Below are 27,206 nucleotides of genomic sequence, written 5' to 3' on the forward strand. Positions count from 1 at the left end.
AGAGGCTCTCCAAAGTCTCCAAACAAAGGCTGCCTACAGGGAAAAGGGTGTCAACCAGGCTATTTACTGCTATTTCCTCCACAAGAGGCTTCTCCGTCCTCGGCCATGATATTCATCATAATGTTTGATTGTTAGATACCAAGGTATCAGTGACATTTTCTCCCTACAGGATAGGGGTAATTTCCTCTGGTCATATTCTCAGCACTCACAACCGATATAGGCTTAGCCCTTTTATCATAACATTGAGTGTTTTGCAGGGTTATTTTGAACCTTTGTATACCTTGTATGCAATTAATTCCAATCATGTGATGGCCATGGCCAGTTGGGAGAGGTTGTGGCGTTTTGGTGACCCTAGCCAGAGTAATCAGCTTTGGCAGGTCATATTATGTCCAGGATGGCCGGTGGCCAGAGAGCTGCCACAGCTGGGCTGGCTGGCTGGGCTGTGTGGTGCTGCCTGTACTGTGTTGACTGGAGAACACGCTCTCTGGTCTGTACTGACTGTACAATATGGGTAAAGCTCCCTGTACTACTGACTGAGGAGGGCTTTGAAACACTCCGTGACTGAGGATGGCTGGTGAACGCTCCCTGTACTGTGAGGTAATGCTCCCTACTCCCTGGACTGTAGTGAAGCAGCGTCCAGAATAGAGCCATCACAATCAGTCTGGGGGAGAGAGAGTCATTGGCGTCCCACTGTGGGATCAATACAGACCGGGCACCTCCTCCACAGCCCTGTAAAGAAAACATGCACAGTAATCCTGGTGCCATTTGTGTCTGAATGGAACAGATTAGCCTAGACCGAAAGCCAGCGCTTAGCTCAGTAGCCCGTCCGACCCAACAATAGAGGTGACACCATGCTAAAGTGTTCTGTTGGGGCTCATTACATTTCATTACACCTCCAGTACTGGAGTACTTCCTCATACAGTGCATTCGGAAAGTATTGATACCTCTTGACTTTTTCCTCATTTTGTTACGTTACAGCCTTATTTTAAAATGGATTAAATTGTTTTTCCCCCTCATTATTCTACACACAATGACCTATAATGACAAAGCAAAAACCGTTTTTTAGAATCTTAAGCAAATTTATTTTTAAAAATTAAAAAAGAGATACCCATTTACATAAGTATTCAAACCCTTTACTCAGTACTTTGTTGAAGCACCTTTGGCAGCGATTACAGTCTCGAGTCTTCTTGGGTATGACGCTACAAGCTTGGCACACCTGTATTTGGGGAGTTTCTCCCATTCTTCTCTGCAGATCCTCTCAAGCTCTGTCAGGTTGGATGGGGAGCGTCGCTACACAGCTGTATTCAGGTCTCTCCAGAGATGTTAGATCGGGTTCAAGTCCGGGCTCTGGCTGGGCCACTCAAGGACATTCAGAGACTTGTCCCGAAGCCACTCCTGTGTTGTCTTGGCTGTGTGCTTAGGGTCGTTGTCCTGTTGGAAGGTGAACCTTCGCCCCAGTCTGAGGTCCTAAGCGCTCTGGAGCAGGTTTTCATCACGGATCTCTCTGTACTTTGCTCCGTTCATCTTTCCCTCAATACTGACTAGTCTCCCAGTCCCTGCCGATGGAAAAACATCCCCACAGCATGATGCTGCCACCACCATGCTTCACCGTAGGGATGGTTCCAGGTTTCCTCCAGACGTGACGCTTGGCATTCAGGCCAAAGAGATCAATCTTGGTTTAATCAGACCAGAGAGTCTTGCTTCTCATGGTCTGAGAGTCTTTAGGTGCCTTTTGGCAAACTCCAAGCGGGCTGTCATGTGCCTTTTACTGAAGAGTGGCTTCCGTCTGGCTACTCTACCTTAAAAGCCTGATTGGTGGAGTGCTGCAGAGATGGTTATCCTTCTGGAAGGCTCTCCCATCTCCGCAGAGGAACTCTGGAGCTCTGTCAGAGTGACCATCGGGTTCTTGGTCACCTCCCTGACCAAGGCCCTTCTCTCCCGATTGCTCAGTTTGGCCGGGCGGCCAGCTCTAGGAAGAGTCTTGGTGGTTCCAAACTTCTTCCATTTAAGAATGGAGGCCACTGTATTCTTGGGACCTTCAATGCTCCAGAAATTGTTTGGTACCCTTCCCCAGATCTGTAACCTCGACACAATCCTGTCTCGGAGCTCTACGGACAATTCCTTCGACCTCATGGCTTGGTTTTTGCTCTGACATGCACTGTCAACTGTGGGACCTTATATAGACAGGTGTGTGCCTTTCCAAATCATGTCCAATCAATTGAATTGACCACAGGTGGAATCCAATGAAGTTGTAGAAACATCTCAAGGATGATCAATGGAAACAGGATGCACCTGAGCTCAATTTTGAGTCTGATAGCAAAGGGTCTGAATACTTATGTAAATAAGGTATTTCTGTTTTTTTATTTTAATACATTTGCGAAAATGTCTAAACCTGTTTTCGCTTTGTCATTATTGGGTATTGTGTGTAGATTGATGAGGGGGAAAAATACAGGCATCAGGGGTGGTACGATTTGACCAGCGGCCAAACTTTCTGGGTGGGTTGAGACTGATGAGACCTCCCACTGGGGGAATGGAAGCTCCGGAGTGAAATTTCCCCTAGGTACAGATCTAGGATCAGCTTCCCCTCCCCCAATCCTAAACTTAAAGGGATACTTCTGGATATCTACTTCCCCATTCAGATTAACTTGTGGAAGTCTTTAGTATCTGATATAGACTTCCAGTCATTGTGCTAACGCTAGCTAGCAATTGCGCTAGCGCTAGTTAGCAACTTCCTTCAAACTGCACGCAGAGACATAAAAATGGTATCCATGAGTTCATCTGACTCTGGGGAAGTAGTTACAATTTTGCAAATGCATTTTGCATCATGATGTGGCAGGTGACACTTTGCTTCTTGGTGGACTAATGAAGAAAAGACTGAAAGATCCTTTTTGAATGTTTTCCTTAACCATTTGTCGGGGAAATGCAAAACTGACCCAAGATCAGCGTCTAAGGGCAACTTCACCCTTCACTGGAATGGAAGGCGTAAACACTTCCCCTTTGTAGCTTACCACCGGAGTGATGTGGGTGTGAGCTAAAGTTTTGCTGTCAGGGATGTTTTTTGTTGTTGTAATGTTTGAGTATCAGCAGTTTACTGTCCGTCTCCCTCCACTCACCCAGGCTGCTGTGACTGTGAGACTGCGTATGACGATAGCAGGAGTTTGTGGCCACGTCCCAAAGGGCACCCTATTCCTTATATAGTGCACTACTTTTGACCAGAGTTTTATGGTCCGCCCCTATGGGCCCTGGTCAAAAGTAGGGACCTATAAATGAACTAGGGTGGCATTTGGTATGTAATGTTGTGCCACATCATCTGCCATGGCTCAGTGGAGCACACCTCTCCTAGCTTCCTCTTTTAATTGCCTGCGCCTCGTTGGCATGCAGATCGCCCTCCCCTAATTCCAGTGGTGTAAAGTACTTAAGTAAAAATACTTTAAAGTACTACTTAAGTAGTTTTTTTGGGTGTCTGTACTTTACTTTACTATTTATACTTTACTTTTTCTTCACTACATTCCTAAAGAAAATAATGTACTTTTTACTCCATACATTTTCCCTGCCATCCAAAAGTACTCTAAAATGGTTAAATTCACACACTGATCAAGAGAACATCCCTGGTCATCCCTACTGCCTCTGATCTGGCGGACTCACTAAACACTAATGCTTTGTTTGTAAATTATGTCTGAGTGTTGTAGTGTGTCCCTGGCTATCCGTAAATAAAAAAATAAAAATACAAGGAATTTGAAATTATTTTTACTTTTCCTTTGATACTTTTTGATGCTTAAGGATATTTAAAACCAAATACTTTTAGACTTTTACTCAAGGACTATTTTACTGGGTGACTTTCACTTTTACTTGAGTCATTTTCTATTAAGGTATCTTTACTTTTACTCAAGTATGACAATTGGGTACTTTTTCCACCACTGCCGAATTCTATAAGTTCATTTAACATTCCATGAAATGGAAAGATCCAGTCAGCAAACGGCAACAGCAGCTGGGTCGTTCCACACTTTCTGTCGCAGTCTTTGTAATTTTATTTTTAAATCATCACTGTATGTCTAATAAATCAGTGTGTGTGTTTATTTAATGAAAATAACTCAAATATGTATTTGAATCATTTATTTCCCTGAGCCGCCTTTGGCCATTGAAATGCTCAGTCTGTTCATGTGGGCGTTAGGAAACAAATTTGAAGATATTTACATAACAGCCCTGATTGGTTGACAGGATGGTCTAGAGCCCACGCCCTTACCCAGATGAGCAGTCATTGGTTTATTATAATAAGATCACATTGTGACGTAATGATGTGGGCCAAAAGTTCCATTCCACCTGAACAGGCTGAAATTCCAGGATTTTTTTAAAAAACAGCTCTTACACAAAAAGGGCATTATCATTTTCACAATTCATTTGGAATTTGGACCTTCTAGTGTGGAAATATTATTTTTAAAAACAGGAAAATCATGTTTTAACTGCATTGCCCCTTTAAGTAAAATGTTCACCAATATTGCATTTTAAAAGCCTGTTATAATCAATGAAGTGCCCTTTAATATAGACCACATGGAGAATTCAATAAATCTCATTTTTAATATGAATAAAGAATTCTGCATTTTGACATGTCCCTCCATTCACCCTATGTGACTTCCAGGAAGATTGTAACCCATTTCTCCAAGTTTTCACCATCATTGTAAAGCCCTATTTATTTTGTTGCTTTGACAGTCATTTCTTAAGATTGGTATTTATTTCCTGTGATTAGTGATTAATTTTAAGGTAAAAAACCTGTCCCTCATTTTGTCAACCCTGTTACGTGAGCTGAACTCTAATTGTAATATGGTTTAACTATTCCTTAAAAAAAAAAAAAAGATCTAAAGAAACATTGAACATATAATAGTCAAATCATAGTGTAAAAGCAGTTGAGCTGGTTCTACTCTCATTGGCAATTTTCATAATACGTCAACCCTGTTACCCATAAATGTTTTAGCAATTAAATTTTTTGGGGGAAGCTTGCATTCAATTACCTCTTCCTGTTGCACACAACAAGCTTCAATTTCCCCTGTCACAATTGGCTGATGGCTGATTTAAGATGAAAGTGTCAACCCTGTTACGGTCAATCCTGTTACGTTCAACCCATTTACTCTATTTGGCACTTAATAAGATCTTACTATAGTACTTTTTTTATTAACCTCTTGATGAGAACATGTTTTTTATTAAGTTGAACATGTGCTCTTTATGACAGAATGTTAAAATTAGGTGAAATCAAATGTTTTTCACCAAGTTGCACATCTCAAAAGGCACTGAATTGGTGGAACAACCAAGGTGCATGGCAATAATGACCCACTAGATATTTCCTTGGAAAGCACATGGGTGGGAACCCTGCTTTTAGGTCCAGCGCTCACATAAGTATTCTAGATGGCTTGAGCATTAGAAATGCCCTGTAAATTGCTCTATGTTTGAAAGGTCCTTTTCTAATTGAAGCTGGCCGGTCCAGGTGGCTATTAGTTAAAGCTTTTACAGGTTTGGACTTGGTGCGCTTTAGTTTAGTGCTGCTCTCTGCTTTGAGAGTCCCGTGTAGCTCAGTTGGTAGAGCATGGCGCTTGCAACGGCAGGGTTGTGGGTTCAATTCCCACGGGGGACCAGTATGACATTTTTTTTATGCATGCACTCACTAACTGTAAGTCGTTCTGGATAAGAGCGTCTGCTAAATGACTAAAATGTAAATGTCTTCCCCCCCTATAATCATGTTGAAGTGGCTGAGGTATACTATAGCGTAGCAACTTGGGGCCTAGTTTTATGGCCTCTTACAGACAGAGTGAGCGTCCCAAATGGCACCCTATTCCCTACATAGTGCGCAACGTTTGTCCAGAGCCAAATAGGATCTACTGTATGTCCTTTGCGCCCTGGTCAAAAGTAGTGCACTATATAGAGAGTAAGGTGCCCACTTGGGACACTACAACAGAGTTGCTCTCTGGTTGGCTTCAGTAGGAATGGGCTCATCCGTTAAGCCCTGGCCCTCTCCTCTCCTGCCTCAGCACTTTCCCAGGCCCATGATTGGGATGGCTGCCTCTAGTCTCTGGCATCAGTTTGAGCTTTCTGCCTGCCCACCTCTCCACTGATCCAGGACCAGGCACTACTGACCCCACCATCCATCACACTCCCTACCTATACATCCACTTGGTTCTGCAATACCAGCATTACCAGCATGCCCAGGCTGCGTCCAAAATGGCACCCTATTCCCTATGTAGTGCACTACTTTTGACCAGGGAAAAGTAGTGCACTGTATAGGGAATAGGGCGTCATTTGGAGCGTAGCCTCAGTGTTTGTCTGAGGGCCATAATGTGTTTTAATGTGGCCTCTCTCTCTGGCCACCAAGCTGTATCCCTCATTATTCTTGGGAGACAACTGCCCCTTTATTGCTGAGAAATATGCACCGGCATCCATGTCATCGTTGCGTATGCTCAGCATGCAGTAGTAACTCAGAACAGGCAGATCCGTGTGTGTGTCCGTGCATGTGTGCAGCCATCCGTGTGTGTGTGTGTGCGCACGTCCGTCTGTCCGTGTATGTGTGTGCACACGTGTCATGCTTGCCTGCTTCCGTCTATGTTTTATTATCGGCGGGGCATTGGCATTTTTGCTCAGAGATCAATAGGTTTTTTCTATTTACTCTAGTAGCAGGGCTAGCAGCTGGTCTTCAGCCTCCGAGCCTATCAGAGCCTCAGACCCCATCAGGATAGATGGTCAAGCCTGACCTTTTCCGTTTGTTCGCAAAGTGTGTTTCTTAGGGCGGCAGGTAGCTTAGTGGGTAAGAGCGTTGTGCCAGTAACCGAAAGGTCGCTGGTTCTAATCCCCGAGCCAACTAGGTGAAAAATCTGTCGATGTGCCCTTAAGCAAGGCACTTAACCCTAATTGCTCCTGTAAGTCGCTCTGGATAAGAGCGTCTGCTAAATGACTAAAATGTAAATGTAAATGTTAAGGACTGGCGAGGATGAAAAATAACCGACACAACCTCATGGAAAAGGATGATCCTCCTCGTTCTCTGTCTGTCGTGGCAGTAAAGACCACCTGTCACGAAGGCCTCCTGTGCAACTAGAGAGGAGAAACAACCATTTTGAATCATATTTAAATGTTTGGTTGTAACCATGTTATTTGTATGTAGGCATATGCTGCACTGGCCACAACAATTATCTCTGTTTCTTTCTATTTTGTCCGATCTATGAATGCTCTGATTGCATCTGAACTTACGATGGCCAGAGGCATGAGACACACTTATCTCAAGCACAAGTAAAATAGGCCCATTTGAAAGCATTCGGAGGATCTCTGCTGGATATCTGCTGTATGAATTTAAACAAGTGTCATGTTGAGAACATTCACTTTCTGTCTAATATTTGTACATGTACTAAGACCTTCTCTCTTTTTGTCTTTCAGCTCGTCTGAGAAGTCCCTCCCCTGGAGATCTGCAGGTACAGTCTGATCATCCTTCCCTACACCATGTCTGACACATTCCCCATTCCCTTTATAGTGCACACATTTTGACCAGGGCCTAGAGGGCTCTGGTCAAAAGTAGTGCACTATATAGTGAATTGGGTGCCATTTGGGACACAAAGTCCATGTCACCATACCCTGACTGATATTATTGTGAATCATTGAAAACCATACCATGATACCATGCCATGGATACAGTGCATTCAGAAAATATTCAGACCCTTTCACTTTTTCTTCTCATCAATCTACACACAATACCCCATAATGACAAAGAAAAAACAGGTTTTTAGAAATTGTTGCAAATTTATAATGAAAAGACCCCTGAAATATCACATTTACGTAAGTATTCAGACACTTTACTCAGTACTTTGTTGAAGCATCTTTGGCAGCGATTACAGACTCGAATCTTCTTGGGTATGATGCTACAAGCTTGGCACACCTGTATTTGGGGAGTTTCTCCCATTCTTTTCTGCATATCCTCTCAAGCGCCGGTTGGATGGGGAGTGTCACTGCACAGCTATTTTCAGGTCTCTCCAGAGATGTTTGATCGGGTTCAAGTCCGGGCTCTGGCTGGGCCACTCAAGGACATTCAGAGACTTGTCCCGAAGCCACTCTTGCATTGTCTTGCCTGTGTGCTTAGGGTCGTTGTCCTGTTGGAAGATGAACCTTCGCCCCAATCTGAGGTCCTGAGCGCACTGGAGCAGGTTTTCATCAAGAATCTCTGTTCATCTTTCCCTCAATACTGACTAGTCTCCTAGTCCCTGCCGCTGAAAAACATCCCCACAGCATGATGCTGCCACCACTACGCTTCACCATGGGAACCCATCAGGTTCTTGGTAATCTCCCAGACCAAGGCCCTTCTCCCCCGATTGCTCAGTTTGGCCGGGCGGCCAGCTCTAGGAAGAGTCTTGGTGGTTCCAAACTTCTTCCATTTAAGAATAATGGAGGCCACTGTGTTCTTGGGGACCTTCAATTCTGCAGACATTTTTTGGTACCCTTCCCCAGATCTGTGCCTTGACACAATCCTGTCTCGGAGCTCTACGGACAATTGCTTCGACCTCATTGCTTGGTTTTTGCTCTGACATGCACTGTCAACTGTGGGACCTTATATAGACAGGTGTGTGCCTTTCCAAATCATGTCCAATCAATTGAATTTACCACAGGTGGACTCCAAGTTATAGAAACATCTCAAGGATGATCAATGGAAACAGGATGCACCTGAGCTCAATTTTGAGTCTCATAGCAAAGGGTCTGAATACTTATGTAAATAAGGTATTTTAAAAAAAAAAAAATTATACATTTGCAAAAACCTGTTTTCTCTTTGTCATTATGGGGTATTGTGTGTAGATTGATGATACTTTTCATTTATTTAATCCATTTTAGAATAAGGATGTATCGTAACAAAATGTGAAAAAAGTCAAGCGGTCTGAATACTTTCCAAATGCGCTGTATACACTGGACAGTTTATTAGGTACACTGCCGGTTCACGAAAATGGATCGCTCCTACAGCCAGTGAGTCAAGTGGCCGTGGCTTATATAAAAGCAGGCAGACGTGCATCGAGGCATTCAGTTACTGTTCGATTGAACGTTCGAATGGGCATAACGATTGACCTAAGCGACTTTGAGCGTGGTATGTTCGTCGGTGCCAGGTGCGCCGGATCCAGTATCTCAGAAATGGATGCCGTCCTGGGCTTGGGATTTTCACGTGTGACAGTGTCTAGGGTTTACCGAGAATGGTGCGACAAACAAACAAAACATCCAGTCAGCGGCAGTCCTGTGGGCGAAAACAGCTTGTTGATGAGAGGTCGAAGGAGAATGGCAAGAATCGTGCAAGCTGACAGGCGGCCCACTAACAGACCAATAACAGCGCAGTACAACCGTGGTGTGCAGAACGGCATCTCGGAACGCACAACTCGTCGATCCTTGTCACGGATGGGCTATTGCAGCCACCGTGTTCCACTCCTATCAGCTGAAAACAAGAAAAAGCGGCTCCAGTGGGCACTGGACAATTGAGGAGTGGAAAAACATTGCCTGGAACATGACAGCGAGTTCAGTTTACTTTACATTTACATAATTTAGCAGATGCTCTTATTCAGAGCGACTTACAAATTGGTGCATTCAACTTATGATAGCCAGTGGGACAACCACTTTTTTTTCTTTTCTTTTTTTTTTAATGGGGGGGTGGGGGAAGAAGGATTACTTTATACTATTCCAGGTATTTCTTAAAGAGGTAGGGTTTCAAGTGTCTCCGGAAGGTGGTCAGTGACTCTGCTGTCCTGGCGTCGTGGGCGAGCTTGTTGGGGTGCCAGAGCAGCGAATAGCTTTGACTGGACTGAGCGGGAACTGTGCTTCTGTAAAGGTAGGGGAGCTAGCAGGCCAGAGGTGGATGAACGTAGTGCCTCGTTTGGGTGTAGGGTCTGATCAGAGCCTGAAGGTAAGGAGGTGCCGTTCCCCTCACAGCTCCGTAGGCAAGCACCATGGTCTTGTAGTAGATGCGAGCCTCAACTGGAAGCCAGTGGAGTGTGCGGAGGAGCGGGGTGACATGAGAGAACTTGGGAAGGTTGAACAGCAGATGGGCTGCAGCGTTCTGGATAAGTTGTAGGGGTTTAATGGCACAGGCAGGGAGCCCAGCCAACAGCGAGTTGCAGTAATCCAGACGGGAGATGTCAAGTGCCTGGATTAGGACCTGTGCCGCTTTCTGTGTAAGGTAGGGTCGTACTCTGCGAATGTTGTAGAGCATGAACCTACAGGATCGGGTCACCGCTTTGATGTTAGCGGAGAACGACAGGGTGTTGTCCAGGGTCACGCCAAGGTTCTTTGCACTCTAGGAGGAGAACACAATGGAATTGTCAACCGTGATGGCGAGATCATGGAGCGGGCAGTCCTTCCCCGGGAGGGGAGCAGCTCCGTCTTGCCAAGGTTCAGCTTGAGGTGGTGATCCGACATCCACACTGATATGTCTGCCAGACATGCAGAGATGCGATTCGCCACCTGGTTATCAGAAGGGGGAAAGGAGAAAATTAATTGTGTGTCGTCTGCGTAGCAATGATAGGAGAGACCATGTGAGGATATGACAGAGCCAAGTGACTTGGTGTATAGAGAGAATAGGAGAGGGCCTAGAACTGAGCCCTGGGGGACACCAGTGGTGAGAGCATGTTGTGCGGAGACAGATTCTCGCCACGCCACCTGGTAGGAGCGACCTGTCAGGTAGGACGCAATCCAAGAGTGAGCAGCGCTGGAGATGCCCAACTCGGAGAGGGTGGAGAGGAGGATCTGATGGTTCACAGCATCAAAGGCAGCGGATAGGTCTAGAAGGATAAGAGCAGAGGAGAGAGAGTTAGCTTTAGCAGTGCGGAGAGCCTCCGTGACACAGAGAAGAGCAGTCTCAGTTGAATGACCAGTCTTGAAACCTGACTGGTTTGGATCAAGCAGGTCATTCTGAGAGAGATAGCAGGAGAGTTGGCTAGAGACTGCATGCTCAAGAGTTTTGGAGAGAAAAGAAAGAAGGGATACTGGTCTGTAGTTGTTGACATCGGAGGGATCGAGTGTAGGTTTTTTGAGGAGGGGTGCAACTCTCGCTCTGTTGAAGACGGAAGGGACATGGCCAGCGGTCAAGGAGAGTTGATGAGCGAGGTGAGGTAAGGGAGAAGGTCTCCGGAAATGGTCTGGAGAAGAGAGGAGGGGATAGGGTCAAGCGGGCAGGTTGTTGAGTGGCCTGCGCAGTCCCCAGACCTCAACCCAATATAGCACCTTTGGGATGAGATGGAACGGGCTGTTCACAGCATGAATGTACCGCCGTCCAATCTGCAGCAACTGCGTGATGCCATCGTGTCAGCATGGAGCAACATCCCTGTGGAACGTTTCCGACACCTTGTAGAATGCCCCGAAGAATTCAGGCTGTTCTGGAGGAAAAGGGGGGTCCGACCCGGTACTAGATGGGCTCCTTCAATGAATGACAGAAAATCTCCTATTTGGCAAAATAGAGTTGATGATTATACAGATGGCAGATCAGCTCATGAATAACCGGGAGATGAAAAGTGGAAATGGGTATCTTAATGGGGACCAACTCTGTTAATAAAATATCCATATCTACTCTCATAACGTTTGTTGATCACGCATTCGCTCTCTCTATGTTGACAGCAATAAGAGACAGCGAAGAGAACCGGGGGAAATGTTATAGGGTTATTTTATTTTACATGCGTAGGCGAGAGGAGTACTTTGATAATGCATCGTATGGATTACAGAATAAAGTTAGGAATTTTAATGCGAGACAGGAGTCAGGATTTTGGGATTCGGACTGGAAAATAGCCCTAGGCTCTAGGACAGGAGAATATATATATTTTCCCTCATGCCTCTCTGTATTGTTAACAGACTTCATGTCTGTGACCGATGCATATGTAGTGAATTGTGCATAGGCCTATCAAATTTGTCACTGTATGAAGATTCACAATGGCAGCTCAAAGAGGCACACGTTCTTTTATAGGCTATTTGTAGGGCGTTCCTGTAGGGTTTATTAACTGCATTCGGGTCGTGTGCGCAGTCGTGCCAATTATGTGTGCAATTTGAATTATGGCGAGTAAATACACTAGGCTAAAGGTTACCATGCGACAACCTGTTTGGATAATGTGCCATTGTATTTTTTGCTATTCTGCTGCTGCGCATGTTGTGTATTTTGTGGAATTGCATTATTTGCGACATTAGTGGGGGAAAATGTTGTAATTTACGTGGTCTTGTCATTTAATTTTTTCGGGAAATGTAAAGAGAGTTCCCGGGACAGTCCCAGGATCCCGGTTACCCATGTTAATCCCTACTACTGACTGAGTTGATAACAGTTTCTTCTGGCACATTTCAGATTCAATATTTTTCTTCAGCTACTCCCACTCTCTCAGACCGTAACACTTTCCCTCCACTCCAACTCTGTTTATTTAGCGCAGATACTTGTAGGACCATAGTTACTTTGCTGCTGCTGCTCAAATTGATAATGAAGTCCATTTTACTAATGTATTTCATCGCTTATTAATTGTATAATGAACTAAGTGAATCGCCCACCACTCGCTCCAGTTGGTTCATTGCTCATAAGCAAGACTAGCAGAGAGATACAGTAAGAACAAGGACATGTGTTCCAAATGGCACCCTATTCCATATAGTGCACTACTTTTGACCAGGGCAAATAGGCGGCCATAGTCCAAATATGAAACAGAAATGATAGCTGGTGTTTGTAGATATTAAGTGAGAGGCTGCCTGTCTGTGGAAGAGGAGAGGGTATTGTTGTTCCTCACCATTTTAATCAGCTGTCTAGCCATAATGGTCTGAGTTCATACACAGGTCATTATTTTGTTACCCTAGGCACTCCTCAACCACTTATTACATTAAGAGCCAGAGTTGGAGTCAGCGTCCCAATTGGCACCCTATTCCTTAAATAGTGCACTACTTTTGGCCGGTGCTCTATGGGCCCTGGTCAAAAGTAGTGCACTATAGGGAATAGGGTGACTGTGCTGTCCACATGCTCCAGGTTAAAGAAAGCCTCTCTCTCCACAGTAACACTTCCTCTCGAAATTCACAGGCTGGCGACGGGCAGACGGGCCGGAAGCCTGGGAGGGCAATAAGCAGCCCATGCAGACATAGTCATCATCCTCTACAGCAACACATTGCAGCTCATTTCACTCCAATCACACTCTCTCACCCACAACACTCTATGGCTGCATTCCCAAATGGCACCCTATTCATATATAGTGCACTACTTTTAACCAGACGCACCCACACTTTAATCCCACCGTTCAGGAGGAGGGATGTAACACTCTTTCATTGTGTACAGTCTAATTTCTCAAACGGGGTCAAGGCTCAGTAGCGATGCCCTGAGGGCAGAAATGTCATATAAAGCGCCATCACTGTCTACCTGAAAAGTTACTTCTAATATGCTATGAGGAGCAGGACGGATGCGTGAAGCTTTGTTTTACTTGTTTATGGGGATTAAAGTTGCTTTTTGGTCAGAAGCGACACCCTATTCAGATAATTTCCCATTGTTCTGTAAATACTGCATTTAACGATTTAGTTTTATCCTCTGCATGAATTTTTCATGATCTTTTTCCCAACGCTATGGAAATCAGTCACACGGCAAACGTGGCCTTTTGAAAGATTTAAGTGTCCGCCGTGCCGCACACAGTGGTCTAGCGAGAATTGCAGCAGCAGAATTTATTGAGGTGCCGTAGCTGCAGTCAATTCATACGACCCCTGGCAAAGAAACTGGTTGCTGAGACACTTACAAGCCAGAGAGGAACAGCATAGGGCTCCTCCATGGAATTCAGCCTTCCCCCTCATCCATAAGTCAGCCAACAATGCCCCTCCCTCCGGTTCTGACTGGCTAGCTATTGGGTTCTGACATCCCATTGTTGCAGCTATTGCAGTGGAGCTCATTCACGCCGGTCACACTTAACTCAATTTTGATTGTGGAGCAACATTGTGCAGCAGGCTATGAGAGACAGTACTGTGGTAATTCCTCCTCCTCGTTGCCTTACTGGCTGTTCTCATGGGCTGTGTCCGTCCTAAATGTCACCCTATTCACTATACAGTGCACTACCTTTGGCCAGAGCCAGGGCACTATATAGCGAATAGGGTGCCATTTAGGTCACAGCCAGGAAACGTTAGAGTTTGGGAACAGTTTTGAGGAGGGGATTTTCATCAGTGTCCTGGCACAGCAAAATAGGAGCATCACACATTTCTCTCCTATGAATCAGTATGATAATAAAACTTCATTTACATGAGTGTGGAATTGATGTTATTGCCCCGACGCTAAATTCTTTAACTTCTACGTCTCCTGTCTCTTCCATATACACTGAGTGTACAAAACATTAAGAACATCTTCCTAATATTGAGTTGCACACAAGGTGTCAAAAGCATTCCACAGGGAGTCAAGTTGGCTGGATGTCCTTTGGGTGGTGGACCATTCTTGATACACACAGGAAACTGTTGAGCGTGAAAAACCGAGCAGCGTTGCAGTTCTTGACACAAACCGGTGCGCCTGGCACCTACTTCCATACCCCGTTCAAAGGCACTTAAATATTTTGTCTTGCCCATTCACCCTCTGAATGGCACACATACACAATCCATGTCTCAATTGTCTCAAAGCTTAAAAATCCTTCTTTAACCTGTGACATCAATAAGGGATCATGGCTTTCACCTGAATTCACCTGGTCAGTCTATGGCATGGAAAGAGCAGGTGTTCTTAATGTTTTGTATACTCTGTATTTTTCCCATTATACATTTGCCATTTATCAGACACTTTTATCCAAAGTCACAGTAGTGTGTGCATACTGCATACATTTTGTATGGGTGATCCCAGCGGGAATTGAACCCACGATCCAGACAATGCAAACGCCATGATCTACCAAATAAGCCACACAGGTAACACTGACTTTGTCATCCCTTTCTTTCCCAGATGCCTCGACCTCCGGGGACACCAAGTCTCGAGTGACGGACAGCTCTCAGTCGCCCACCTACCGCCTCAGAACAGAGCAGGAGCAGGTGGCCCTGTACTCCCCAGAGCAGACCTCGCTCCATGAAAGTGAGGGTCTGTTATTAATGCAACCTCTGTCTGTTCCACTGTGGTTCTCTCTTTCTCTTGTGCTCTAGCTCTCCTCTCTTCTCTCTCTCTCCCTCCCCCCATCAAGGCTGGGACACTCCCTCTCTCAGCCCCACCAGAGTCAGAGCCTTTTAATGATGCTTTGAAGTGTACTGCTCAGATAGCCTCAGAAGCACATGTGATGTGTATAGTTTTATTGAGCCAGTGTATGGCTACAGAATGGAGGTGGAAACGGCCACTCATTAGTACTGTGTGGACTAGCTAAATTTGTAGTGCTTGAAGAACACTCACGCGGTCTCTCTCCCTCTCTCTCTCCTTCTGCTCTCTCTCTTGCTCCCTCTGTTTCTCTCACTCACTCTTTCCCTCTCTTCCTCCCTTCCTCTCTCCTGTCTCTCAGGGTCTACAGGGAACTCCCGCAGCTCCACCCAGATGAACTCGTACTCGGACAGTGGCTACCAGGATGCCAGCAGCTACTACGGCAGCCAGAACCAGAATAATCTGGCCAAGGCCGACCTGAGGATGCCGCACTCTTACCCGGGCACAGGCGGCACCTCTACCCTCCTGAGGAATGCCAGGGCCGAGGGCCAGGCCCAGGTAAGGTCACGGAGCTAGAGTGTATACTGTCTGCAGCAGTCACAGCCATAGAGTTGGATAGAGGGTTGCACTTGGCCACACTTGGACCGAAGTCAGTTTTAGCCCTCAATGGCACTATCTATGTGGTCAAAGAAGTGGCTATAGCAAAGATAGGAGATGAGCTCTCTAGTACATCTCTATGGTCATGATTCATACACTGACTGCCACTGAGCACACAAATGCTACTACTGGCTGGGAGATGGGAAGGAAGTTAGAGAAAAGAGAGAAACATATCCTATAATACTCCCATAAGACACTAGACACTTTCTGTGAGGATGTAAAATATCACCATAAAAAGATTTTAGGGCTCTATTAAATGTGATGCTGAAACATGTGGTGGTTGCTCAGTAGTTTGTACTCGTCTGTCCTGGCAGGCCCCTGTGTTAACCGCCGCAGCGCCGGGTCGAGCCATGAGGAGGGTGAGCTCGGTGCCCTCACGGACCCAGTCCCCGGCCTACGGCAGCAGTGTGTCCCCCTCCCGAGGCTCCCTGCGGGCCACCATTGGGAGTAACTACGGCTCGCCAATTGTCACCGAGCCCAAGCCCCTCTCCAGTATCTTCTCCACCACCCTGCCCTCAGCCCAGCGTGCAGGCTCCCCTTACAACACCCAGAAGAGTTCCCCTGCCGCCCTGCGCCGCATGGGCAGTGCCAACTCCCGCTCGGGCAGCGCCAGCCGCACCACTTCGCCCTACCAGGCCCTGGGGTCAGCCTCGGGGCGCATGGGCTCCCCCCTAACGATGGTGGACGGCCCCTTACCCCTCACCCAGCAGCCAGGGGGGTCGTCGGCGTCTCCGGGGCGCTCCAGCATGACGGCCCAGCCCCAGCACTATGGCTCCACCCTGCCTCGCTCGCAGATCCACCACGATGCAGACCCCTACGGAGCTCAGAGCTATGACGTCTATGAGAGGATGATCCCACGGCCTGACAGCCTCACAGGTCAGTTCTTCAGCCTTCTCCTCCCTTGTACACACATACCCAGAAAGCTATCTAGAGTGGGTGTGCTCACTCTGTCCAAGTGTCCACTCTCTCCAGAGATCATACGTGCATACCTTCACAGGGCAGGTGATAATGTCTGCTTCCCAAATGGCATCCTATTCCCTACATAGTGCAATATTTTTGACCAGAGCTCTATGAGACTACTGCTGCCTCTGCTTCCTTCACTCAGTGGTTAGTTGTTTAACATATGCTACAGCTGACGATAGCTAGTCTGTCACAGGAGCACAGGTCAACAATTATGCCTGATAATAAGTACATGAAGGTCGTCTCCCCATAATCAGAGATGGACTCCAGTCTGTGGCTCTGCTATCAAAGCTTTTCCATTGGCATGCTGCAGCACAAAGTGAGTCACTGCGCATAACCTAGAGAGACCTAATTTTAACCAGATCTCTATCGTCCCTGGTCAGGCTCTGGTCAAAAGTAGTGCACTATATAGGGAATAAGGTGCCATTTGGGACAAAGCCCATGTCTGTCTGTGGCATGGGCCAGGGCCAGCCCCTGACTCATGTAGACTCGCATCATGAAACTCAGGCCACTGCTTGAAGGGAAACTCCAGAGGGTTTGGCAGATATGTATTTTCCAGCCACTCACACAGTTGGATGTATTGCCACTGCACTTGAATACATGCAAATAGCCCAATATCCACTGAGAAACTCAGTGCTAGAGGTACTAGATTAAGACTGGAGTTTCTTAAGGAAATGGTGGAGCTGAAGAATAATTTACAAAGACTTAGTTGTTTGTGTAGGTTATCTGATTTTATCCCAAGTACATAGATGAGATGTGTGTTAAAGGCCCAGTGCAGTCCAAAATTTGATTTTCCTGTGTTTTATAAATATTTCCACACTGAGGTTGGAATAATACTGTGAAATTGTGTAAATGATGATAATACCCTTTTAGTGTAAGAGCTGTTTGAAAAGACCGCCTGAAATTTCAGTCTGTTTTGGTGGGAGGGAGTTTTGGCCTGCCTGGTAATAGTTCCAAACCTCTATGCCAATAACAGCTAGTTTTCAGTTTTCCCTTCCCCACTCAGACCAATTCCAGACAGTCCTAGAAAAATTATTGCTTGAGAAATTGCTCTTTGCTAAGAAGCTATTTTTGTTTATTTTAGAACCATTTTAATTGAAGACAATTACAGTAAGGTACTTAATAGTTACCAGAAATTATTTGATATATTTTGTTTCCCTTGTCAAGTTCATTCAATTTGCAATGAGTCGTTAAGCAAAGGGTGCCAGCAGGCCTGCCTGCCTTCCCCCTGAGATGCAGAGAGCATCAGTGTGCTCTGGTTGACAGCTCCTCTAAGTAATTCATATGTTGTGTGTTGATTGATAGATCTGTTGTCGTTTCTCTTCCTGGGTGTCAGCCATAGGAGTCTGACTTGACATTTCAATGCCGGTAAATATGAGCTGCTTGACAGGGAGTCTGAAGAAAGAATGGTATAATAATGGTAGAGGCTTTTCTACTTCCACTGCATCAGAAATGAGCATTTGTCACTCGTTTGTCGTTTCCATCTGAGACGGGAGGGTTGTTATCTTAAATTTTCTGTGTTCTTTCTCTTCGAAGGAAAGAACACTGTGGTGCAAACAGTTTAACTGAAATTATGTTCTATAATTCCTCACAACAGGGATTCTGTTCTTGGTACAAAGCTGTATGGGAAAACAAGGCCCGGCTGATTCAGGAAGTGTAAGAGGCGTGATGCATCCCAAATGGCACCCTATTCCCTACATAGTGCACTACCTTTGACCAGAGCCCTGGTCCTAGGGAGTACGCTATATACGGAATAGGGTGCCATTTGTTCTCCACCCCAGAATAATTTCTGATATTTTGAGGCTTTCTTCTATGGAACATTGAGGTTTAATTGATTAGTGTTCCACTGAAGCTAGAAACCAAGCATGCATTCCCAACGCTGTTTGAAGAGAGTGGGAAATGATTCTCTGCTATTGTGGGCCATTTATCACTACAGTAAGCGTAATGGCTCAGACTATATGTTCATTTGTCCTCTTCCTTTCAGTCTAGGAGCTGCTTTTAGGTATCTACTATAGATAAGAATGTAGGTAGATTATGAAAATGGCTGCTATTCCAAGGCACACAGATTATAAAAGAAGGGGTTGATTACAAATGGTTACTGTTTTCATAATGTGTGGCATTGCAGATTGATATCGAAATGTAGGCAGTCAATTTACGGTACTAGGCCTATGACATTTTACTGTTATTTATATATTTACTGTATATACGGTCTATGGTTCCCGCCTTTAAACTAATATTCATATGACTTTGTGTTGTGTTACTTTGTATTATTTCAGCTGTCCCAGTTAGTCCAGCAATATTTATCCACGTTTTTATCGTGAAAAGGTTGATATAATGTGTGTTTTTTTTACTTTTCCTGCTGCCAATGGATATCTACAGACCCCCTGGTCGATGATGACCTTCAAGGTGAATTCTAACTTCATCATGATTCACCTCCCCTTATAATGTGTTTGGCTTTGAGGTGATGTTTCTCCTAGGTACAGATCTAGGATCAGCTTACCCTCCCTAAATCGTAACCTAAACCATTAGTGGGGAAAATGCTAAACTGACCCAAGATCAGAGTATAGGGGCAACTTCACTCTACTCCGTGGCTCATCTGTCTTTTTTTTTTTTGGGGGGGGGGGGGGGGGGGGGGGGGGGGTATATATCAGCTTAATGTTGTAGATAGATTGTAACTTCCATCAATGTAATTGTCTGCATCACTTCCAATCCCCCATGTTTTTTATATATATATATATATATATATATATATATATATATATATATATATATACATGTGTGTGTGTATATATATACATACATACATACATACATACATACATACATACATACATACATACACATATACAGTGGGGGAAAAAAAGTATTTAGTCAGCCACCAATTGTGCAAGGTCTCCCACTTAAAAAGATGAGAGGCCTGTAATTTTCATCATAGGTACACGTCAACTATGACAGACAAAATGAGAAAAAGAAATCCAGAAAATCACATTGTAGGATTTTTTATGAATTTATTTGCAAATTATGTTAGAAAATAAGTATTTGGTCAATAACAAAAGTTTCTCAATACTTTGTTATATACCCTTTGTTGGCAATGAGACAGGTCAAACGTTTTCTGTAAGTCTTCACAAGGTTTTCACACACTGTTGCTGGTATTTTGGCCCATTCCTCCATGCAGATCTCCTCTAGAGCAGTGATGTTTTGGGGCTGTCGCTGGGCAACACGGACTTTCAATTCCCTCCAAAGATTTTCTATGGGGTTGAGATCTGGAGACTGGCTAGGCCACTCCAGGACCTTGAAATGCTTCTTACGAAGCCACTCCTTCGTTGCCCGGGCGGTGTGTTTGGGATCATTGTCATGCTGAAAGACCCAGCCACGTTTCATCTTCAATGCCCTTGCTGATGGAAGGAGGTTTTCACTCAAAATCTCACGATACATGGCCCCATTCATTCTTTCCTTTACACGGATCAGTCGTCCTGGTCCCTTTGCAGAAAAACAGCCCCAGAGCATGATGTTTCCACCCCCATGCTTCACAGTAGGTATGGTGTTCTTTGGATGCAACTCAGCATTCTTTGTCCTCCAAACACGGCGAGTTGAGTTTTTACCAAAAAGTTCTATTTTGGTTTCATCTGACCATATGACATTCTCCCAATCCTCTTCTGGATCATCCAAATGCACTCTAGCAAACTTCAGACGGGCCTGGACATGTACTGGCTTAAGCAGGGGGACACGTCTTGCACTGCAGGATTTGAGTTCCTGGCGGCGTAGTGTGTTACTGATGGTAGGCTTTGTTACTTTGGTCCCAGCTCTCTGCAGGTCATTCACTAGGTCCCCCTGTGTGGTTCTGGGATTTTTGCTCACCGTTCTTGTGATCATTTTGACCCCACGGGGTGAGATCTTGCATGGAGCCCCAGATCGATGGAGATTATCAGTGGTCTTGTATGTCTTCCATTTCCTAATAATTGCTCCCACAGTTGATTTCTTCAAACCAAGCTGCTTACCTATTGCAGATTCAGTCTTCCCAGCCTGGTGCAGGTCTACAATTTTGTTTCTGGTGTCCTTTGACAGCTCTTTGGTCTTGGCCATAGTGGAGTTTGGAGTGTGACTGTTTGAGGTTGTGGACAGGTGTCTTTTATACTGATAACAAGTTCAAACAGGTGCCATTAATACAGGTAACGAGTGGAGGACAGAGGAGCCTCTTAAAGAAGAAGTTACAGGTCTGTGAGAGCCAGAAATCTTGCTTGTTTGTAGGTGACCAAATACTTATTTTCCACCATAATTTGCAAATAAATTCATTAAATACTACAATGTGATTTTCTGGATTTCTTTTTCTCAATTTGTCTGTCATAGTTGATGTGTACCTATGATGAAAATTACAGGCCTCTCTCATCTTTTTAAGTGGGAGAACTTGTACAATTGGTGGCTGACTAAATACTTTTTTTCCCCACTGTACTTGTTCTCCCCACTGTGTATATATGTGTATGTGTATGTGTGTGTGTGTGTGTGTGTATATATGTGTGTATGTATATATATATATATACATACATACATACATACATACATACATACATACATACATATCCTTTAAAAAAATATATATTCCCCTTTATTACTTTCCAACCCCGCCACCCTTTCCCCACTAGTGAACAACAGCGCCTAGGCCTCTACTTCCAGCCCATACCCACTATTCTATTCTCATCTGTCTTAGCATGGCATGTGTCATGTAGCTCAGTTGGTAGAGCATGGCGCTTGCAACGCCAGGGTTGTGGGTTTGTTTCCCACGGGGGGCCAGTATGAAAATGTATGCACTCACTAACTGTAAGTCGCTCTGGATAAGAGCGTCTGCTAAATGACTAAAATTTAAACATTTTAAAATGTTTTTTTGTGTAGGTACTACGTGTTTTGTTCGTAATATGATCATAATTTCCAACCCATTACCTTTTACAAGCATTAAAACCCCATTCACATAGGGCAGACATTTAAAAGGCTATGGAGAAATGCCTTCAAGTGTAGGGTTATCATTCCCAGACCAAGTAAGTCTGTGGTTTTCCCATTTCTCTCCAATTACTTTCTTGAACTGTTGTAAATCAGGGCCCAATAATAATAATCTCGGCGAAGCCATTATATCACTGCAGTGCCCAGAGTATCTCTCTCTCTCTCTCTTTGTGCTGATGGCCATAACCCACATACGCTACGATGACTGATGATCTCTCCCCTAGACACAAATGGCTTTTTAAACCTCTTCTCTGAGGTGCAAAGTCTGCAGACACATTGGCCATTGTGGCCAGTCAAGCACAATAGGTCTCTTCTTCTGAATCTGCTATCTGCCTCTGTCCCAAACCCTCATGCCACCTCGCACCCAGCTACCTCGATAGAAACTAGCTGGCACAAAGTCGCATACTGTATGTCCTTTGATGGCATCATGGCACAGCTCCTCTCCTCATCTAGGTCAGGACTGCCTGTGTGACCTGTGGATTATGTCACAGATGCTTGAGCAGCTGTAGCAGCAGTAGCAGTGACTGGGATGTTGATGTTCACATGCCCGCACTCATTTGCATTCAGTTGGCAAATGCCACCTGAAAGCTGAAACCTGAGCCTGCAGGTTGGCTGCAGCTCCCTCTCTCTCTCTGGCCAGACCCAGACCACGATCCTCCCTCTCCCCTCCCTGCTCCCCCTAGCTCCAGCATTGTCAGGAAGTCATCTCTCCTCTCTGCCGCCAAAATTGGAAGATGAAGTCAAATCATCCCTGTAATTATGTCCGATGTCCATTTCAGAGCACAGGAGAAGAGCGAAGGGAAATGTGGATCAACAGCATTTTAGGAGCGTGTGGTGCTCAGCCCATGCCTAGTAAACCTTATGCTTTGGTTTACGGAAACAGTGGTGTATACTTATAGCCTGCTGATTTCCATACTTAAGTTTGTAATATTCTGCATGATCGAGAGCAGATTAGATTGTTTTCATGGATTTAGTTTTTCTTACTCCTATGTTGGGAAAAGGTTTAGAGAATTATTTTGGTTCAGGAATGTAAGTCCGCTGCATCCATTTAAATGTTTGTTTCTGCAGAGTCAGTGTGCCAAACTGCCACCTCCCTACAGTACGTCTAGCCTCTGCCAAGTGCAATCTGTTAGGGCCACGGGAGGAGGTGAAGGCAGCATTAAATGAGTATAACACATCATGAATGTTCACCATTCATATATTATTTTCAGAGACAATTTGCAGCTGCTTTAGAAGCTGACTGCTGCATTTTACCAGGGGAACAGAACAAAGGCACAGGGATTAGTGTGTGCTAAGGTTTATAATGGTACTGTTAGCGAGAGAATGGGGGAGAGGGAGCCTGCAGAGTGGGATGGATATGCATGGTAGCTCCTGTCTCTGGGAGATTCCTTCCTCTCCTCCCTCTTTTTTCCTCCCTCGCTTTTCCTCTCCTCTTCTCCCCTAAAGCTACGGTTCTACTGAAAGCCCTCATGTCCGATGGATTTGGCCGATTACTTGGCTGTGGCGGGCTGTGATGTGGTGTCCTACACCGGCTCATTGATATTCCCCTTCTCTAATCGGAAACCTTTTAACAAGAGAAGCCCAAGTGAATTACTACCAAACGGAACACCATTGTCTGAAGCCCTGCATATTGACTATATGAGCCTGCGCCACTGCCTGGATGTGTCACCACAGCAGCCCACAGCAGCCCACATCAACCTCCCCAATGACAACCCACTGGGCACACCACATCATTTCATCGTTTTTTTTCCCGAATTTTGGTTTAGTTGTCATCTAAATGTGTTATCACTGCACTTTCAACCATTTTAAAAGCACAACAAATACAATGTCAGATATTTTTTAATTTTTACAACAATTTTAATGTTTTATCACTGTGCTTCATCTACTAGCACAACCAAATGACCTGGATTGCAGTTGAGATTACATTAAAAGTACATCGTGCAAGTGATCTATGCTGTTTGAGCTTCTGCGCAGATTATTACAGCAATTGTGAAGATCTCCACAGTCCTGCGACCTTTGCATGCTTTCTTGAATATGCATGCTTTCTATGATTAGATAAGAAGACATTTATAGTTACTGTAGGTTAACCTCAAAATATGGCCATGGATGTGTTACTCATTTTAAGGTTGAATAAATACTGTTACATTAGTTTGTAAGATAGCCTTAATATTAGGCTATTTACTGTATTACAAAAGTGATATTGAATTGTGCTTGGTTGTCAATGCAACCAAATATCAACATTTGAGGGAGATGTATCTTTTGTGCCATTGACTTAGTCTGGCTTTAATTCCAGTTTGTCTACAAATGTATAATTGATATGTTGGATTCAAGTCTTCATCTCAACCAAAAATCAAAGTTAAAGAATAGGACTCAATCTAATCTAATCAAACTTTAAATGCACTTTAAATAAAGTTTGATTTGATTTAGTCCTATTCTTTAACTTAGATTTTTGGTTGAGATTGAGACGTGAATCCAGCATATTAATGATTCAATTTGAAATCAGCCAAAGCTGGAAACCCTAGTCTAGGCCTATACAGAAAGAAGCACAGATTCATCTAGAATGTACAGTGGCTTGGAAAGTATTCACCCCCCTTGACATTTTTCCTAATTTGGTGCCTTACAACCTGGAATTAAAATGGATTTTTGGGGGGTTTGTATCAGTTGAATTACACAACATGCCTACCACTTTGAAGATGCAAAATATGTTTTATTGTGAAACAAACAAGAAATAAGACAAAAAAACAGAACTTGAGCGTGTATAACTATTCACCCCCCCCAAAGTCAATACTTTGTAGATCCACGTTTTGCAGCAATTACAGCTGCAAGTCTCTTAGGGTATGTCTCTATAAGCTTGGCACATCTAGCCACTGAGATTTTTGCCCATTCTTCAAGGCAGAACTGCTCCAGCGCCTTCAAGTTGGATGGGTTCTGCTGGTGTACAGCCATCTTTAAGTCATACCACAGATTCTCAATTGGAATCAGGTCTGGCCTTTTGATTAGGCCATTCCAAGACATTTAAATGTTTCCCCTTAAGCCACTCAAATGTTGCTTTAGCAGTATGCTTAGGGTCATTGTCCTGCTGGAAGGTGAACCTCCGTCCCAGTCTCAAATCTCTGGAAGACTGAAACAGGTTTCCCTCTAGAATTTCCCTGTACCTAACGCCATCCATCATTCCTTCAATTCTGACCAGTTTTCCAGTACCTGCCGATGGAAAAACATCCCCACAGCATGATGCTGCCACCACCATGCTTCACTGTGGGGATGGTGTTCTCGGGGTGATGAGAGGTGTTGGGGTTGCGCCAGACATAGCGTTTTCCTTGATGGCCAAAAAGCTCAATTTTAGTCTCATCTGACCAGAGTACCTTCTTCCATATGTGTGGGGAGTCTCCCACATGTCTTTTGGTGAACACCAAACGTGTTTGCTTATTTTATTCTTTAAGCAATGGCTTTTTTCTGGCCACTCTTCTGTAAAGCCCAGCTCTGTGGAGTGTATGGCTTAAAGTGGTCCTATGGACAGATACCCCAATCTCCGCTGTGGAGCTTTGCAGCTGCTTCAGGGTTATCTTTGGTCTCTGTTGCCTCTCTGATTAATGCCCTCCTTGCCTGGTCCGTGAGTTTTGGTGGGCGGCCCTCTCTTGGCAGGTTTGTTGTGGTGCCATATTCTTTCCATAGTTTCTTTTCTCATAGTGCATATAACGTTGGGGATCTGACATTGTTTCAAAGGTACAAATTCAACATATTTTATACAAGGTTTCTAACCGTTGAAAATTGGTTATAATGATGAAATAATCCTGTGGTTGATATTCCATCCTCAAAACAACAGTTTACGTTGATTAATTTCTTCATCAAAAATCAATGTATTTTCCACATATATTCCAAGTCATAATACGTTGACAAATTACGTTGAAACAACGCTGATTCAACCAGTTTCTGCACAGTGGGAAGTCCCTCCATAGGGTTGCAAAATTCTCCGGTTTTTCGGAAATCCCGTTTGGAAGATTCCCGGAATCAGGAGGGAATAAGCAGGACATCTGGAAACTTTCTACCAGGATTTCTGGAAAACCTGGGAATTTGGGGAAAGTTACCATCATTTTGCAACTCTAGTCGCTTCTTTTCCCATCCTCTCTGAACTAATGTAGTAGATGTCCCTTCTGCTAACCCATGGAGAACTACAGTTTTAGCGGATGACCGTAGCTATGCTTATCATGTCCCCCCAGTAAGCAGTTTGAATAGGGTTTATTCTCCACTGGCTTGTCATTTAGCTGTTCATTAGTTATCATACGAAGCTGGAGTTTATCCGGGGTCTCGCGGAAGCATCCTCCCCAGAGACAAAGCACCCCCCTGGGTCTCTCTCCACAGCTGAGGGCACACTGCGGATGCTCCAGAGGTCTTGTTTATTTGGTACTGTTTCTGAGGCAGAGTAGGAAAGTGTGCTGCTGCTGAGTGGCTAAAGATGTGTCCCAAATGGCACCCTATTCCCTTTATAGTGCACTAGTTTTGACCGGGACCCATAGGGAATGGGGTGTCATTTAGGACACAGCTTATAGCTGCCTTACTGGGCTTCAGCTCTCCCCGAAAAGGCAAACACTTTTATTTATTCATTTGTGCTGTTCTGAACTCTGATAAGAATCCCTAATTTATCTCATTAACTCATGACAGTGTTGAGCAGCTTGGCAGACTCAAAATAATGGTGTTTGGGCTCTATTGAAGTGAGTGAAGTATGCAGTGAGTGCACAGTGACTCGGCCACTGCAGTCTCTCTTGCACTGGGGAGTGGAGTCCCCTTGGTGCAAGGTTAGGTCACTTGTATCCACATGAGCCATGTGTGTGGGATCTGTCATGGTGTTAGGAGCTAAGGCTTGTGATCTTTGGGCAGGCTGCTGCAGTAATAACTGCCGGCTGGATTTATACGCCTGGATGCGGAATGGCAGATGCTGCATTCCCGCCTTAGGCTCAGTCTGCATCCCAAATGGCACCCTATTCCCTATGTAGTGCACTACTTTTGACCAGAACCTGGTACATTTGGGACGCAGTCAGACTTTGTTCCACATCCGGACCGACCAGGCCTCAGTCAGTCAGCTAGTCAGCCGTGCTGGGCTGCGACTCCCCCAAATACTGTTGTCATAGTGATTCATCTGGTGTGAATTTCTAATATGATTTACCTCATTGGGGTTCCCCCTGGTAAATGAGCTTATGGTTAGGAGGACCCCCCCCCCCCATTTCCAGAAACACACACCCACTTCCTGGCATATCCGGGCTCAGCCGTGTTCTACTAGCCCATATATCCCTTCACTCTCACTACAAAGCCTGATGGGGAAGGCAATGTCTAGCCTGTCAAGACCCAGGTCTGAGTTCCAAATGGCACCCTATTCCCTTTATAGTGCACTACATAGGGAATAGCGTGACATTTTGGACTCATCCCAGGTGTGGCCTCTCAGGTGTAGCCCTCAATGATACTGAATTCACTGCTGATTGGTTTCAACTAGTGGTCGAGGCTTTGGGCTATATTTCACTAT

General features: G+C 44.8%; 1 protein-coding gene across 2 annotated transcripts in view; it reads left to right on the forward strand.

Moving 5' to 3' along the window:
* Nucleotides 1-27,206, forward strand: part of LOC311143596 (plakophilin-4-like) — a 119,353-nt gene that overhangs the window by 58,032 nt on the left and 34,115 nt on the right. Inside the window, exons 4-8 of one of the 2 annotated variants that reach the window (XM_084179446.1) lie at nucleotides 7,411-7,445; nucleotides 14,903-15,034; nucleotides 15,444-15,640; nucleotides 16,054-16,615; nucleotides 19,079-19,105. In XM_084179446.1, the coding sequence (XP_084035572.1) occupies nucleotides 7,411-7,445; nucleotides 14,903-15,034; nucleotides 15,444-15,640; nucleotides 16,054-16,615; nucleotides 19,079-19,105 (953 nt within the window). The remainder of the gene's footprint in view (nucleotides 1-7,410; nucleotides 7,446-14,902; nucleotides 15,035-15,443; nucleotides 15,641-16,053; nucleotides 16,616-19,078; nucleotides 19,106-27,206) is intronic. The other variant, XM_084179445.1, reaches the window with a different exon arrangement.

This window comes from Coregonus lavaretus, assembly GCF_964263955.1.
Source record: "Coregonus lavaretus genome assembly, chromosome: 16".
Classification (NCBI taxonomy): Eukaryota; Metazoa; Chordata; class Actinopteri; order Salmoniformes; family Salmonidae; genus Coregonus; species Coregonus lavaretus.